The 17,486-nt window shown below is 50.3% G+C and overlaps 1 protein-coding gene across 3 annotated transcripts in view; it reads left to right on the top strand.

Moving 5' to 3' along the window:
- Positions 1–15,038, top strand: part of Tbc1d9b (TBC1 domain family member 9B) — a 39,813-nt gene extending 24,775 nt beyond the window's left edge. For 2 of the 3 annotated variants that reach the window (XM_052195625.1, XM_052195624.1), the window contains exons 12-22: positions 13–298; positions 1,789–1,918; positions 2,035–2,133; positions 3,037–3,105; positions 4,876–5,116; positions 5,431–5,496; positions 7,395–7,466; positions 7,732–7,782; positions 10,662–10,718; positions 11,128–11,234; positions 13,155–15,038. In XM_052195625.1, coding sequence (XP_052051585.1) covers positions 13–298; positions 1,789–1,918; positions 2,035–2,133; positions 3,037–3,105; positions 4,876–5,116; positions 5,431–5,496; positions 7,395–7,466; positions 7,732–7,782; positions 10,662–10,718; positions 11,128–11,234; positions 13,155–13,865 — 1,889 coding nt within the window. In that variant the 3' untranslated portion in view covers positions 13,866–15,038. The remainder of the gene's footprint in view (positions 1–12; positions 299–1,788; positions 1,919–2,034; positions 2,134–3,036; positions 3,106–4,875; positions 5,117–5,430; positions 5,497–7,394; positions 7,467–7,731; positions 7,783–10,661; positions 10,719–11,127; positions 11,235–13,154) is intronic. The other variant, XM_052195626.1, reaches the window with a different exon arrangement.
- Positions 15,039–17,486: the final 2,448 nt, after the last annotated feature.

Below are 17,486 nucleotides of genomic sequence, written 5' to 3'. Positions count from 1 at the left end.
CTCCCTCCTCAGGGGCCCTCGTAGACCAAGGCATCTTTGAGGAGCTCACGAGAGACGTCATGCCCCGGCTCTCAGAGAAGATGCAAGAGCTGGGAGTGATCTCCAGCATCTCGCTGTCCTGGTTCCTGACCCTCTTCCTCAGCGTCATGCCCTTTGAGAGCGCCGTGGTCATTGTCGACTGCTTCTTCTACGAGGGCATCAAGGTGATCTTGCAGGTGGCCCTGGCTGTGCTGGATGCCAACATGGAACAGCTGCTGGACTGCAGTGACGAGGGCGAGGCCATGACTGTGCTGGGCAGGTGACCGTGCTGGCAGCAGAGCCTTCCCTTCCCCAGCCCTCAGGCAACATCCTGTGCTATGCCCCAAGTACCAGCCTAGGTGGAGAGATCAGCAGGGCAGGAGACAACTGTCCTGGTGACGAGAGCTGGGAGTAGGGGAAGAGGCCAGTGGGCCTGAGTGTACCGGGCTGCAGGCTGCCATCAGCCGTAATCATGGGGAACCGACCCAGAGCAGGCGTCCGGGGGTGGCACTCATGGGGATGTTAGGAGACGGTGGCACAGCAAGGCCTCCAACTTCCAGTCAAGGCGGGGAAGTGCTTGTTTCACAAAGCTGTCCGGGTCATCTCCTCCAAGCTCAGCAGCACTGCTCCTCAAGCACTCATCCCACACAGGTTCTCCCTTCCCCTGATGTCTCAATGCACAGCTGACCCTTTCTGGGCCAGGGCCTGCTTCAGGTGATCAGGTGGTCTCTGCTCTAGTCTCTTCCATACCCCCCAGGACTCTGGTCAGATCTGACCCTGCCCCTCCCCTGGGCATGGGGAAATCCTCACTCTCAGGGTTTCCTTCTGCACAAAGGACCTTCCCAAGTCCCCAGCCTGGCTTTCTGCTCACTCCCTACCTCAACCTGACACTTGCCCTGAATTCCTTTTCTGTTTGTTTTTTGATTGTTTGGTTTTTTGTTTGTTTGTTTGTTTTTTCAAGACAGGGTTTCTCTGTGTAGCCCTGGCTGTCCTGGAACTAATACTATTGATCAGGCTGACCTCGAACTCATAAATCTGCCTGCCTCTGCCTCCCAAATGCTGGGATTAAAGGTATGCGCCACCACGCCCGGCCCCTGAATTCCTTATAGCCCAATCTGGAACACTGCACACTGTGTTTGCCTTGTTGAGCCAGCCCCGGGGCTGGTGGGACCCTGCAGAGTTGGCAAGGTTGTGGTCTGCCTCCTAGAGGTCCTGCCTCTGACGTTAAAGACACTTAGTTGTGACCATGGTTATGTCTGGGTTTCATGTGTGTGTCCTACAGTGGGGAGATTGAGTTTCTCTTCAGGGGTAGGCATCTGACCAGGGATGCCCACCGGGATGGGTTGGAACCAAAAAGCCTCTTCTGCCTTGAGTGCTAGGCTCATCCTGGAGAGCCTAGGATGATGGGAAGGCCTGGTTGACCCAAACTAGTCAGCCAAAGCAGGACTATGTCCCTGGAGAGACTGTTCACTACATGGTTCTTGGTCAGACCCTGGTGACCCAGCAGAGAGGAAGCACATTGTCCCTACACTAGGTAGGCCCTGGAATCCACAGGCCCCTAGAAGACAGCCCGACATCTTCAGAGTTAGTGCTCAGGTGTTAGTGGGCAGCAAGATCTTTTACTGCTCTTACTCTGATGGGAGCTCCCTGCCTAATAAGGGCCCCAGCGGACACACCACTGCCTTCCTATAGGATTCCCAAGCCTGGACTCTGGCCCAGCACTTGGCTGTGGCTGGTGGATCCTGTACTGATGTCCTTTGATCTTTACAGGTACCTGGACAACGTGGTCAACAAGCAGAGCATCTCTCCACCTATCCCACACCTCCATGCTCTGCTGACCAGTGGAGATGACCCTCCTGCAGAGGTGGACATCTTTGACCTCCTGAGAGTATCCTATGAGGTCAGCTTCCTGCAGAGTTCTCCTAGTCGGGCTGTTCCCTGGGGCTTGTGGTTTGGGATGAACACGGGGACTTTACCCTCTGCCTTTGCTCTGACTCGTTCTCCTCTGGCCTGTAGAAGTTCAGCAGCCTGAGGGCTGACGACATTGAGCAGATGCGGTTTAAACAGAGGCTGAAGGTGATCCAGTCCCTGGAAGACACGGCTAAGAGAAGCGTGGTATGGTCGCTGGTGAAGGCAGCCTCTGGCCGTGAGGGGCCACAGGGCTAACCTTAGTGGATGGCTTTTCCCAGGACCTTCTCCAACCGCATCCTTCCCTAAGCAGAGGGCAGTGTCCCGATTTGTGCCCTCTCCCTACACCGCCTTGGTACCTGTGTCATGGCCAGGATGCTGTGTGGAATCCCATAGCAGGGTACTAGTGTGGGGAGAGAGGGAGAGGCCCTGGCACTTGGTGGATTTTTTTTTTTTTTTTACCTTGCACATCTAAGCCATGAGTCTTCCAGATTAAGTCCTCCTGGCTTGGTTTTGGTGTAAGCTTCACTTCTGTCCTGGACAGTGACACTCTGCCACTCTGGCTAGCCTGTACCATGTGCTCCTGCCTGAAGCCCTCGTCTTTGGCTGTTCAGGGGATGGACCTTTTGCCATCCCAGGCACTGTTTAAACCTGTCCTTGGTCTCTGCCCTTGGCTTCATATTCTCCACCCTCCCTTACTTGGGGCATTTGGCTCACAAGGGAAAGACATGACCAACTCTGGCTAAGTGAAGAAAAAGGCCTGGCTGGCAAATTATAGGACCCCTTCCGGGTAGCTGGAGCAGAGGGGCCGTCCATCACCCCATGTCCCTCAGTGGGTCCGTCAGGAGAGAAAGAGCCCCTCTAAGCACCTACCCCAGGAAGGAAGCGTTCCAGGGAGGGGAACTAACTGGCAGGTGGTGGTGAAGGGCAAGCACCCAGGTCGCTCTCTCCTAAGCGGATCCCCCACATGTGCTTGGCCACTGACAACAGTGAAGGACAGACCACACCCTTGCTACCCTTTGCCACTGTTTACGTGAAACCGCTCCAGATAAGCACTTGTCTGGAGGAACTCGGGGCCCTCCGCTACCAACATTTCATCTTTCCTTCTAGGTCCGAGCCATACCAGGGGACATCGGCTTCTCCATTGAAGAGCTGGAGGAGCTTTACATGGTGTTTAAGGTGACAGAGCGTGGGGGCGGTGGAGTTTCCCGCCTAGTCTGTTAAGTCCTCAAACAGCAGCTCCTAGCCAGGAAACCCCTTGTCCCCAGCTGCAGTTCCTGTGAACCATGTGTGGCAGAATTTAATCTTTCTTGGCAGTTAGAACAGAGTGTGCACGTGAGCACCTCAGGCGTCACTCTTGGAGCCATTGCTTATAGAGATAGGGTCCCTCATTGCCAAGGGCTTACCAGTGCCCGTGAGCACCTCTCCTGCTTCTGCCTCACAGCACTGTGCTTCTAAGGGCACACCACCACAAGCCCCTGTTGTTCTTGTTGTTGTTTTGTGTTTTGAGATGGGGTTTCTCTGTGTAGCTTTGGCTGTCCTAGAACTCACTCTGTAGACAGGCTAGTCTCTAACTTACAGGGATCTTCCTGCCTCTGCCTCCCAAGTGCTGGGATTAAAGGTGAGCACCACCACTGCTTGCTTGGTGGAGCCTTTTTTTTTTTTTTTTAGATCTCATGGTTACATGTACTTATTTATTGTGTGTATACATGTACCATGGTGCATGATAGATCAGAGGACAACTTGGGAGTGTAGGTTCTCTCCTTTTACTGTGTGTTCCAGGGATCAAACTCGTGACATTCCATTTGGCTGCAAGCACCTTTATACCCTGAGCTCTGTTGCCACCCTCACATAGCCAGCTTCTTCATGTTGGTTCCGGGGTCCAGAGTTAGGCTCTTATGCTTGCATGACAAGTTTACTGACCGAACTCCTAAACAGCAGGACAAAAACCAAAAACAACAACAACAACAAAAATTTCAACCCAACTCACACAGAAGAGGGAATGCACCTATTCATTTAACTAAAAAGTTACACAGCTTTAGGCATGGCTGAGTCAGGGTACTGAAACTGGCTGTGACGCACTGCCATCCCTGTTAACCTCTGTGCTGCTTTTCCTGTAGGGCTGTCCTGAGTAGCTCCTGGGTCAGGCTTTCAGGGACCCCAGTAGAAACAGAATTTTCTTTCTAAGTAGTTTTAGCAAAAAACACAGATCAGGCATTGGGATGATCCAATCTAGGTTCTGTAGCTAAGGGGTGGTTTGGGCTGCAACAAACCGGTGGTGATGGATAACCTACAGCCTTGTAACCCTTGACCCAAGGGTGAATCTGCACACAAACCTCAAGTGCATCAAAAAGAAGAGAAAGGATGGGCATGGTGGGGGTGGTTGGCAGAGACACAAGTTCACACTCCTCTGTTTGGTTCCTTTCGGTTTGGTTTGGTTTAGGGTTTTGGTGGTGTGGGGTGGGTTGGTTGGTTGGTTGGTCGGTCGGTTGGTCGGTTGGTTATTTGGTTGGTTGGTTGGTTGGTTGGTTGGTTGGTTGGTTGGTTGATCAAGCAAGTGAGTAGTTGGGTATTTTGTTCTGTTTGGTTTTGAATCGGGTTTTCTCTGTATTGCCCGGGCTTGCTTCACACTGAACTCTGGAGGTCCAGTGATCCTCCTGCCTCAGTTTCTTGAGTACTGAGATTGTGGGTCCACATTGCCAGCTCCTGTGGTCCTTTCCAGCTACCTTGGGTTCAGTTGCCAAGGTGGCCACACTGTATCAGAACAATCAAGTCCATGAGGCCCTGTTCAGCTCCTCTGCTGTGCACTCAAGTGAGGGATCCCGTGAAAACTGAGGTATCTGACCAGAGCTTGCTACCCTAAGAATGTGGACAGATCAGGGAAGGCACCCTGGTAATCCTGAGAGCCAGGGCCCCAAAGGCCATCTCACCAGACGGTGTCCCCTGCAGGCCAAGCATCTGGCAAGCCAGTACTGGGGTGGTAACCGCTCAGCAGCCGTCCACCGAGACCCCAGCCTGCCCTACCTGGAGCAGTACCGGATCGATGCCAGCCAGTTTCGGGAGCTCTTTGCCAGCCTGACGCCTTGGGCCTGTGGCTCTCACACGCCTGTGTTGGCAGGCCGCATGTTCCGCCTCCTGGATCAAAACAAGGACTCACTGATCAACTTCAAGGAGTTTGTGACAGGGATGAGTGAGTGTCTCACCCATCTTTCAAGCACCAGTCAGTGCAGCTGTCCCTCCTGAGGCCAGCAGAGGGCGGCCCTTGCCTATGATAGACCTCAGCTCTGGCCCCAAAGAAGGCTAAGTTTTTCCATAGGGTCTTAGGGTAGCAGGAGGCCCAGGGCTCATTTGATCTTTCCTAGAGACCTGTCTAGGGAAGAATCAAGCCTTCCCAGAGTGTGGAGTCTCCATTAGAGCCCACAGGAAGGGTATGGGGATATGGCCTGCAGTGTGTCCCTGGAGCCTTCTTGCCAAGCATGTCCCCTCCCTGGCCTTGCTCCACAGGTGGGATGTACCATGGAGACCTCACGGAGAAGCTCAAAGCGCTCTACAAGCTGCACCTGCCCCCAGGTGAGTGACTTCAGGCCTCCTGCTCTGGGCCTCTCTGGGCCCCTAGGCTGGCCAGAGCTGGAGATGTGCCACTGATGTACCGACACACCACTGGAAGGGAGGATCCAGGGCCAGTGTGGGTGACAGTCTGGGGATGAGGATGGGAAAGGGCATGAGGGAAGATTCCAGTTGCGATCCTCAGCCCATCAAGCAGGGCAGCGTGACCAACAGGGAATCCACATCAGGGCAGGAGGCTGTGAGGGAGGTGCCAGTGAGGCAGTGGGTCCTAGACTCTCTGTTCTAAAAGTAATTGTTAACCAAAGGTTCCTGTTTGTCCCAAGACAGCCTGGGACACTGCCTAGGCCACCTGCAGGTCCTGTCACATGTCCTCAGGGGCCCCGCTTCCTTCCTCTCAGTCACGGAGCTGTTATTAGGATGGGAAGTTTCCTACTGGCAGCTGGTGTGAGCCCAGCAGAGAGGCTCAACGAAGCTGGCCAGCACAGGGTTCCAGCATCCTTCATGTGTGGCCAGAGCTCAGGACAGCCCCTAAAAAGGAGCTTTCCCTTAGCAGGGACCAGATCCAGAAAGATGGCAGTGATGGCCCAGGGCACCTTGCTTCCTCTGGTGGAACCCCCCCTAGGTTCCCAGGTCTCTTGTCTGGGCCTCCCCCTGAGTAACTCACACAACATCTGCCTGCAGAATTGGCCCAGAGTGAGTTTGGGGTTGTAAGGCTGCGATCCCTCACCTTGCACCCCTGTGTCTCACTGTGTATAGTAGTGCCCAGTTCACTAACCAGAGCTCCCCAATGATGGTTCTGCTGGCAGAACTGAAGGGGCTCTTGGAGCACAGCTCTCAAGCGAGGCTAGCTTGCAGCTGGAGCGAACCTAAAGGCCTGGGCTGCATCAGAGAACCAGGTCTGTGCCCACCACCTAAGCTACTCAGCCTGCTTCCTCCAGGTACTGGACTCTCGGGTCCAGCCACCTGTCTGTGCCTTGCCAGGTTGATCCTTCCCTGCTCCTAAAGCCCTACCACATCCCCCCCATACAGCAGGGATAATAAGGTCACATGGACACACAGTCTTGGGGATCTGAAACCTCAGGTTGCAGTCAGCCACTGCCAGCAGATGTTGAGTGTGGGACAGCCTGGGAAATATTGATGTGGTACAGCTGCCACACCTAAAATAAAGCAAGTCAAGTGTGTGTGTGTGGTGTGTGTGTGCGTGCATGTTTTCACCCATAAACATGTAAAATGTCCCAAAGGGATCTGCTGAGCCAGGTCATCGAGTGTGGGAGGATAGCCAAGTTCACCAGGCCCCTGGGTGTATGGATTCTTTTCTTACCCAGCACCTGTACTGCATTTCCCAAAACGGTTATTAGGGCAAGCACTTAACATACAGGATAACATGAGGTTCGATCTCCAGCACACACCCCATATTGTCAAAATCAAGGTAGCAAGTCAAACACATCAGTAATCCCACACTCAGGAGGCTGAGGCAGGAGGATGGAGTTAGAGGCCTGCCTGTACTACAGAGTGAGGTCCTGCCTCACAAACAAGTATGTCACCAGCTCCACTAAAATTGTCAGGAGTTACAATGAAAGGTGTTCAGTGCCAGGCAGTGGTGGCGCGTGCCTTTAATCCCAGCACTTGGGAGGCAGAGGCAGGCAGATTTCTGAGTTTGAGGCCAGCCTAATCTAAAGAGTGAGTTCCAGGACAGCCAGGGCTACACAGAGAAACCCTGTCTCGAAAAAACAAAAAAACAAGAAGGAAGGAAGGAAGGAAGAAAAGAAAGAAGGGAAAAGAAAGAAAGAAAAGAAAAGTGTTCAGCCTGCTGGGACATGATTGGGGGAGGGTGGCCTTTTCTTCTTTGACTAGAAATCAAAGTCTTTCCGTCCTCACTTGTTGCTTCTCCTGGAACACAGCTCTGATCCCAGAGGAAGCGGAGTCAGCCCTGGAGGCCGCCCATTATTTCACGGAGGATAGCTCCTCAGAAGGTGAGCCACTACTGAGACACCCAGCACACCCAGCCCTGGGTCTGCAGCTCTCAATCTTTCCCTGGGGCCTATGTAGGAAGCTCACAGTCCCACGGTGGGCTCCGGGAGCATGCCACCCTGGGGTGCTCCCTGTGAGAGCCCCACAGCACTTCCTGGGCCGGGCTGGCTCCTGTAGACATTCTCAACTGTTGTTTCTCTTGCATCTGTCTCCCTGGACGTGGGCTTCTCCCTCTGCCCTCTACACATCCTCCGCTGTCCCTTCCAGCATCTCCTCTGGCCTCAGATCTGGATCTTTTCCTGCCCTGGGAGGCTCAAGGTCAGTCCCTAGAGGGCAAGAGTGACCCTTTTGCCTCTGGGCTTCATCTTCCTTTACTCAGAAGCCTGGATCCTTTCATGCCCCGGGGACTCTTTGGAACTTTGTCCTGTGGGGATAAATCCTGAGAACAACCAGGGCCTAAGCTGCTTCTGGTGGGGGGCGATCTGCTGTAGATGGTTAATGAGGAGAATGCACGCATGGCACACTGGACATGGAGCAAGCCGAGGGCATCACCTCTGCACCCACATGCAAAAAGCCCACTGTGTAGGAAAGGAATGCAGAATGCTGCCATTGTGACTGTGACAGGTACAGGATGGGGGCAGTGGTAGATGGGGGAACGTCTTCAAGCCTCACAGGATTTCTTCATCACAGAAAATATGTATGCAGAGTGCCTGCTGGGACCTTTGCTGTCTGCAGTGCTCATTGGGAATGTCTGATCTGACAGAGTGAAGGGCCATTCTGGGCCCTGGGATTTGTTTATTGAGCTAGTCTTAGATAACACAAAACTGACCATAATAGCTGGGAGTGTAGCTCAGTGTGAGCACTTGGTTTGCATTGTGAGATCCTGGGTTCTGTTATGAGGTGCTGGGAATGGAACCTGGGGTGTGGTGGTGCATGCCCCTAATCCCAGTACTCTAAATAGAGGCCAAGGCGACCAGAGAAACTTGAGCTCAAGGTCAGCCTAGTTTAAAATATAAATGGTCTGGAAAGAGGGTTCTGTGGGTAAGAGCACACGCAGTCAGCCCTCATGGCCAGAATCTGGTTTCCTTCCACCTGGTGGAAAGAGAGAACAGTATACACGTGTCATATACACATGCACACCATCAATCTTAAGCCAGTGTGTAAAAGCTCGCACCTTTAGTCCAAGCCTTAAGGAGGCAGACGCAGGTGGATCTTGTGAGTTGAAGGCCAGCCTGGTCTACAGAGAGTTCCAGGCCAGCCAGGGCTACACACTGAGGTACTGCCTCAAAAAAACAAAACAACAACAACAACAAAAGGAAATTTATTTAATTAATTTTAAGAATAAGGCTTAGGGGGGCTGGAGAGATGGCTCAGCGGTTAAGAGCACTGACTGTTCTTCTGAAGGTCCTGAGTTCAAATCCCAGCAACCACATGGTGGCTCACAACCATCCTTAACAAGATCTGACTCCCTCTTCTGGAGTGTCTGAAGACAGCTACAGTGTACTTACATATAATAAATAAATAAATCTTTAAAAAAAAAAAAAAAAGAATAAGGCTTAGGGATGTAGCTTGATCGTCGAACTCGTGTCTAGGTTAGATAGAGCCCCAAGTTCTGTCCCAAGCAATACAAACACAACAACAAAAAAAAACAACAAATCATTTCCCCAGGTGGGTGATACACGTCAGAAAGTGACACCAAAGGTACAATAAACAGTGTTAGTCACCACCGTCCTGTAGACAGTGGTGAAGACTGACCTGAACTTGAACATGACCTTAATTTCGAGAATTAAGTTAGAGAGGCCGGGCAGTGGCTCAGTGGTTAGGAGCACTGGCTGTTCTTCCAGAGGACCTGAGTTTGACTTCCGCTCCCATCACCTGGAACACCAGTTCCAGCAGGTCTGGTGCCTTCTTCTGGCTTTATGGGCACCAGGTATGCACGAGGCATGCATACATACATACCTGCAGGCAAAACATACCCATAAAATACATCGTTTTAATGTTAAAAAAAAAAAGGTTATGGGAGTGGTAACGTGCCCTTTTACCATAGCACTTGGGAGGCAGAGGCAAGTAGATCTCTGTGACTTTGAGAACAGCTTGGTCTGCGTGTCAGGTTCACTGAGTTCAGTAAGACAAATGCAAAAAAGGAAAGAAAATGCAAGTTAAAGAAGCCAGTGCACCTTCCATTACACTCAAACCCTGGGCAAACCAGGATGCCCTAAGTGTGTGCTACGCACTCCTAGGGAAGGCCATGGGATACACAGACCTGTCCTTGGCCCACAGAGCCCTGAGGCAACAGGGTTCCTGGTCCACACTAAGTACCTGAGTAGGGAGATAGCTGTCCTTCCTCTCTACCAGTACTGCCCAGGAGGACTGTCCAGGAGGACTGTCCAGAGCTAGGATCAGCCTGATGTCAGCCCTCGGGGCCCCCAGCAGCCACGCTGCCTGAGAAAACCATTGGCCTTTGGAGAACTTCAAGTTCATGTCCACACATGCACAGCATGGTGTGCCAACATCAGCAAATGTAGCGCTTTATGAAATAATGGGCTAAGGGGTCAGCAAGATGACTCAGCACGAAGAGCACTTGCTGCCAATTAGGCCCTAGGACCATGGTAGAAAGAAAGACCCGGTTCCCACAGGTGACCTCTGACCCCCATTTATGCACTGTGGCACGTGTTCTCACACACAAATAACCCATTAGTTAATGAAGAACAAACAACAAATAGTAGGCAGAACACAGGGTCCTGTACAAAAACTCCCCGTGCTGGTGTGACAGTCTCAGGGAGGAGGGATCACTTCCTTAAGTTGGACCTTTCTTGGCAGCGGGATTGGCTGGTTGTCATGTCTGCCCCACGATGCATGTCATTCATCGTGAAGCAGCATGTGAGTCTTGTTTTCTTGTGAAAATGAGAAAGCACCCTTTCATGTGTGGTGCTGGGGATGGAGCCCAGGGCCTGCAGCTTGCTCACATGGGCTCTGCCACCGAGCTGAGTACCCAGCAATTGGCTTTCCTTAACTCTAACCAAGGGAAGACATGACAGCTCTCCCCTGCCACAGTGTTACAGGGCTGGGCCCAGCCAAGCAGAGGGCAGCACGGGGCTCTGTAGAGGCTGGTTCTGCAGAAACACTGGTGCGACCTGTAAGGACTCGTGGTTTGTAGTCAAAAGAATGTTCTCTGCTTTTTTTCTGGTGTGTGGAAGCACTACTACAGGAGCAGCAGGAAGGAAGTGGGAACGAGGACACCCAAGAAAGAAGAGGTACACGCCATTTCGACTGGCGATCCCTGGGGCGGTGGGACCTCCCTCGGGGCAGTGGGACCTCTCTCAGGGCCGTGCTTGTTCCATTCCCTCCGCAGTCACTGAATGGTTGATGCCTCCGTGCTTAGCCTAGCTAATCTGTGCCCGCTCATAGTGTGCAGCCAGGGCTCTGTACTCACAGCAGACAGGTGTGGGCTCTTCACTGACTTAGGTCCAGCCATCTTCCACTAACTTAGGAGAAACCTGTGGAAATTTGGGGATGTTTCTAAGCACTCCCTAAATGCCAGATCCTTTTGTAATAGTATCCAAGTAACCTCAGGTCAGAGAGCAGCACACCCTGCCGTCAGCCACAGCCTGCTTCCTCTCATTTAACAGACGGAGATTAATTTCTCTTTCTCTCAACTCACAGAGGAGAAGGGGACCAGCCCTCCTGACTACCGACACTACCTTCGAATTTGGGCTAAGGAGAAAGAGGCTCAGAAGGAAACCATTAAGGACCTTCCCAAGATGAACCAGGTTGACTCAGAATCTACAGCACATGTTTTTAGAGAATTCTGCCTATGTCTGGCTTAGACAGTTTTGTGGTACTTGTCCTCCGGCAGTTTCCTGTGGGTAGGAATTTTCTTCCCTCTCTCCAGAGCCTCTTAGTCTTGAATGGCCATTAGTGATGATTCCAGAAAGATGAAGAGCTACTCCTTGGACAGGATGGTGTTTCCATGGTAACTTCCTGCTTAGGTTGAATCAGTATTCATAAAGGACAGAAGCACTGGGGAAGGTTAATCTCCAATAGCCAAACACACTCATAGCCATTGAGAAGAGTACAGTCACAGCACTCCAGTCCTTCCTGGGCCCAAAGCAGTCATGATGTTCTCACAAACACCCAACCAACTCAGACTGGGCCTCACCCTAGCTGTGCCCAGAGAAGGCCCTAGATTCTAAGCACTTATCCACACAGGCATTAGGAACGGGCCCCTGGATCGGGACTTTATCCTGGACTCCCTCTAACCTACACCCAGATGACCCAGCATGCACCTGTCTTGACATCACCCTCAGAGCGCCATGGAAAAGGCAAAGTTACTTCTGTTACTGTTATAAAAAGCTGCGCCTTGGAGATGGCTAAGGGTCTTGCCGCACAGGCCAGATGACCTGAGCATGATCCCTGGAACCCATGTGTCGCAGTCAGGGTTTCTTTGCCGAGAAAAGACACCATAACCAAGGCAACTCTCATAAAAGAAAGCATTTAATTGGAGCTGGCTTATAGTTTCAGAGGTTCAGTCCATTATCATCGTAGTAGGAATCATAGGAGCATCCAGACAGACATGGTGCTGGAGGAGCAAAGGATTCTACATCTTGATCCAAAATATGCAAAAGGGGACTCTGAAATTTCACACTGGGCAGAGCTTGAGCATAAGACCAACCCCCCCCCCCCCGCCCCCCAGTGATACACTTTCCCCAACAAGGCCCCACCTCCTAATAGTGTCACTTCCTGTAGGTCAAGCATTCAGTCACTTGGGTCGGCACACACCTTTAATCCCAGCACTCAGGAGAAAGCAAGAGACCACCCCAAAAACAAACTGCTAAGACGAGGATACTCCCAAAAACTATAAGTTACCCTTTGACCTTCACATGTGTGTGCGTGCTTTGTTCTCTCTCTCTCTCTCTCTCTCTCTCTCTCTCTCTCTCTCTCTCTCGCACACACATACATGTGAACACAAACATGAACTCACACTCTCTTCCTTCTCTTCTCTCTCATAAAAAGCTAAAGGTACGAGGTGTGATGGCACCCATCTTTATTCCCAAAACCTGGGAGGCAGAGGCAGGTGGATTTCTGTAGGTTCAGAGGCTGGCCTGGTCCACATATGGAGTTCCAGGCCAACCAGGTATACATAATGAGATCCTGTTTCTTTGTTTTGTTTTCTTTTGTTTTGTTTTTGTTTGGGGAGGGTTGGATTTGGTTTTTTCGAGACAGGGTTTCTCTGTGTAGCCCTGGCTGTCCTGGAACTCACTCTATAGACCAGGCTGGCCTCAAACTCAGAAATCCTCCTGCCTCTGCCTCCCAACTGCTGGGATTACAGGCATGTGCCACCATGCCCGGCTGAGATCCTGTTTCTTAAAATAGATAAATATGTAGGCAGGTTGATAGAGAGATAGGTAGGTAGGTAGATGGATGAATGGATGGGTGGGTGGGTGGATAGATGTATAGATAGAACAACCGGGAAGAAAGGCTTTCTAAGGATTATATGACAAAGGTCATACAATACCCTTCCCAAACCTCAGTTTCCTAGCCTGGAAATGATATGGCATGGGTTTGTGACATCAAAATCCCAACACCACTTAGAATGGCTTGTATCTTCCACTGGCTATAGGAGAGTGTCCCCACCCACCTATGACCCTATAACCATTCTGTTTTTTTTTTTTTCTTGCTTTCGCCCTAAGGAGCAATTCATTGAGTTGTGTAAAACGCTTTATAACATGTTTAGCGAAGACCCTATGGAACAGGACCTGTACCATGCCATCGCCACTGTGGCTAGCCTTCTGCTCCGCATCGGTGAGGTGGGGAAGAAGTTTTCAGCCCTGACAACCAAGAAGCCCAGGGATGGTGCCCACAGTGGGGATCACAGCAGTGCCACAGAAGAGGATGAGCCACCCACACCCAAATCCCATCAGGACCCAGCACGGGAATGTCAGCCACCGTCTGCAGGGGATCCACAGGCCAAGGCCAGTGGCGACACACATCTTGGGAAAGCATTGCAGGACAGTCACGTGATAGTGGAGGGAGGCAGCGGCGAGGGACAGGGCTCTCCTTCCCTGCTTTTGTCTGATGATGAAACCAAAGATGACATGTCCATGTCCTCCTACTCAGTGGTCAGCACGGGCTCACTGCAGTGCGAGGACCTCACGGAAGACACAGTGCTGGTGGGAGGAGGAGCCTGTAGCCCCACTGCCACCTCACGGACGGGGGGCACTGTGGACACGGATTGGTGCATTTCCTTCGAGCAGATCCTGGCCTCCATCCTAACAGAGTCTGTGCTAGTGAACTTCTTTGAAAAGAGGGTAGACATTGGACTCAAGATCAAGGACCAAAAGAAAGTAGAAAGGCAGTTCAGCACCTCCAGTGACCATGAGCCCCCTGGGGTCTTGGGCTGACCTGTGAAATGGAAGTTGGTCTCTGTCTCCTTCCTTTTTCCCTTGCTGTTTTCTCCTCACAGACACACCTGTTCTTGAAGCAAAGAAGGTCAGGTCAGTGCAGACCCAGTTGCCTTACAGGGATTCCCTAGGCCAGGGCAACCTCTTCCTCCCTGCCCGTGGTTACCTGGAGGGCCTGCTTTGAGCCTCTCATTCCCATAGCTTTAGAGGCTTTGGATCTGCCCCTGCCTGCTTCTTGCCCCTGCACCTGTGCTGTGCACACACTACACTGGTTGCCCCATCTATGAAAAGACCTACAGCCATGTGGCCTGGCCACTAATCGTCACTTTGCCATGTGCTTGGGCTCCAAAGGATGCAGCCTTCTAGACACCCTCTGAAGTTCTTCAGCCTGAACCTGCTGCGTCTTAGGACTGAGGAACGCAGGGGAATGTCTGTTGCATGGGTGGGAGCCTTGCACTGCACTCCTAACTTCCAAGGTCTCCATTCCTCTGCATCATTAACTTTGAAAGCACACCCCTCAGGTCCCTCCTCTAATCCCCTGCCCTCATTTTAGTTGGCTAAAAACCACACTGTGCTCATTGCCTTAATAAATTCCTGAAAGAAAGAAAAAAGCACACTGTGTGCAGTGCTTTCATGTGGCTCTGAACCACCGCCTCAGTCTGTCTTCCTAAATCAGGTGTGTGGCCCAGAAAGCATTGTTCAGGACACTAGGCTACCCATAGTAGGTGGGGGAATTGCCTGACTTTCCATGGTACACAGTAACTATGGTCACAGGTCTTAGGCTCAGTGTCCAAAGGTGTGTGCAGTAGAGTAGATACTTTCTCAGGCCGGAGTCATACCAAGTTGTCAGCCCTTTGGTTCAAGAAGCAAACACACAGGGCCAGAGCAGGACTCAGCCCTGAGCTTAGCCCTGGCTGTTTAGCAGGTGCAGAAGTGCATCATAAGCATCCATTTGCCCAAGAGCTGCTTTTGCTTCTACTAGCAAATGGATCCTGGGACTTTTTTAAAATGTGATAATGCCAAATGCAGCAGCATGTCTATAATCCTGCCGTTGCCAGGCGGTGGTGGCGCACACCTGTGATTCCAGCACTTGGGAGGCAGAGGCAGGCAGATTTCTGAGTTCGAGGCCAGCCAGGGCTACACAGAGAAACCCTGTCTCGAAAAAAAAACAAAAACCAAATCCTGCCGCTGAGGATGAAGTAAGGCAATTGTCTTGAGGCCAGCCTAGGCTACATCTTGAGATCCTATCTCAAAAAGCCAAAATAAACCAGGTGGTGGTGGCGCACTCCTGTAATCCCAGCACTCTGGGAGGCAGAGGCAGGTGGATTTCTGAGTTCGAGGCCAGCCTGGTCTACAGAGTGAGTTCCAGGACAGCCAGGACTACACAGAGAAACCCTGTCTCGACAAAACCAAATCCAAAAAACCAATAAATAAATAAATAAATAAATAAATAAATAAATAAATAAATGCCAAAATAAATAAGATGAGATTAGGCATTATTTACAAAAATACTTTAAAATTTGCTGATTCCCAGCACACATGTAAAGGCTGGGCATGGTTATGGCCATCTGTCCTTCGGTGCTGGTGGTCAGAGATGGGCAGCCTAACCTAATTGCCAGCTTCAGGTTCTGTGAGAGACCCCTCCTCAAGGGAATAACATGGAGTGATGAAATGGGACATGCTGCCCTTTACCCACGCCGCCACACAAATACTAAATACATTTTTTAAAATTATTTTGTTTAAAGTACAAAACTGATTTCTAGTAAGCTTGCTGAGCTGCCATCTAAACACAATTCTGGATCATCTCTGTCCACCCAGGAAACCCCATCTATCCACTTACAGTAGATTCCTGTTCCCTTCCAGATCATCTCAACCCAGAAAACCCCTTCAATCCACAGACAGGAAATTCCTGCTCCCACTCCCAGAGCCAGGCAACCACTAATCTGTTGTTTTTAAAACAAAATCCCAAACGTTTGATTTTATCACATGAAGACTCAGGAGCCAGACACAGTGGTGAAAGCCTGCTAGCTCAGAAAAGAGAAAATACCCAACGGACCTTCAACCCACACCCCAGAAGGAAAAAAAAAATCTTTCTCCACGCTGTCTTAAAAACCTTTCTAACTGGCCAGTGGATTTCTGAGTTCGAGGCCAGCCTGGTCTACCAATTTGAGTTTCAGGACAGCCAAGGCTATACAGAGAAACACTGTCTCAAAAAACAAAAACAAACAAAAAAAAACAAAAAATAAAGAGAAAGAAAGAAAGAAACAAAGAAAGAAAGAAAGAAAAAGAAAGAAAGAAGTCAAGCATAGGCCAAGAGACCAGCCTGGGGGTATGCTTTAATCTCAGGTTTCAGGAGGAAGAGACTGGACTCTTGTGACTTAACCACTGAACCCTAGAATGACTTTATCTTTGAAATATTTACTTATTTTATAAATATGAGTGATGTTCTGCATGTATGTATATTTACCATGTTCATGCCTAGCACCCGTGAAGGCCAGAATCAGATCCCCTGGGACTGGAGTTACAAATGGCTGTGAGCTGTCAGGCGGGTGCTAGGAGTGGAATATGGGTCCTTTGCAAGACCAGTTGAATTAAAAGCCAGCCTGCTACAGCTACATAGTAAGATCCTGTCTCTAAAATAATGTCTTTAATTTATACATCTGTGTAAGTGTATTCCATATATGGGGTGCCCAAGGAGGGCAGAAAAGGGTGTCAGATTCCCTGGGAGCTGAAACCACGGGTGTTTTGTAAGGGGCTGGACATGGGTGCTGGAAAACAAGTTCCAGTCCTTTGCAAGAGCAGCAGCAAGTCTCTTAAACTGCGAAGCTATTTCTCCAACACTAGAAGGATTTGATATAGTTTTTCTGTCGTTTTGGTTTGGTTTGGTTTAGTTTGGTTTTTTGGAGACAGGGTTTCTCTGTGCAGCCCTGGCTGTCTCATACTCACAGAGATCTGCCTGTCTCTGCCTCCCAAGTGCTGGGATTAATGTGTGCCCCACGACATTCCATATATGGCATATATCTACATTGATATAGCATTAAACAAAAGTATAAAGAGGAAATTCCACACTATAACCCCCTCACACTCACACACACACAAAACAAAAATCAGTTTCTAAGTAGGTCAGAATGGCAATTTAGCGATTAGTCAGGCTCAGTTCAGCTCAGGAATAGGCAACGGGATTAAAGAGAAAGTGCAGCTTTACAAATGATTGCCTCAAAGAAATGCCACATGGAGGAAATGTTTGGAATGCACAAATGGTTATTTCTACTTCAATACTCATTAAGTTGAGTTCACACGATAACTGAGTTGAAACTAGGGAAAAATAACTTTACATCCTTTTTCACAAACTCACATCCTGTCAACAACATTCTATCCTGCATCATGACCTAAAATTACTCTTAATCTCCTTTCTAAAATTAGATTATACTAAGCATTTACACTTTTTTTTTTACACATACTAATACACACATATATTGATGTATGCGGGAGAACATGCAGGATTCTGTCTTTTCTGAGTTGGGTCACCTCACTTAATACTATACTTTCCGGATCGATCCATTTTCCTATCCCAGCCTGGCCTCAGACTCTGGAGGGGAAGAGGATCATTAACTCCTCCTT

Source organism: Apodemus sylvaticus, chromosome 10 (assembly GCF_947179515.1).
Source record: "Apodemus sylvaticus chromosome 10, mApoSyl1.1, whole genome shotgun sequence".
NCBI classification, from domain to species: domain Eukaryota; kingdom Metazoa; phylum Chordata; class Mammalia; order Rodentia; family Muridae; genus Apodemus; species Apodemus sylvaticus.
Note: the sequence above shows the minus strand (reverse complement) of the source record. Positions and strands in the feature narration are given on the sequence as shown.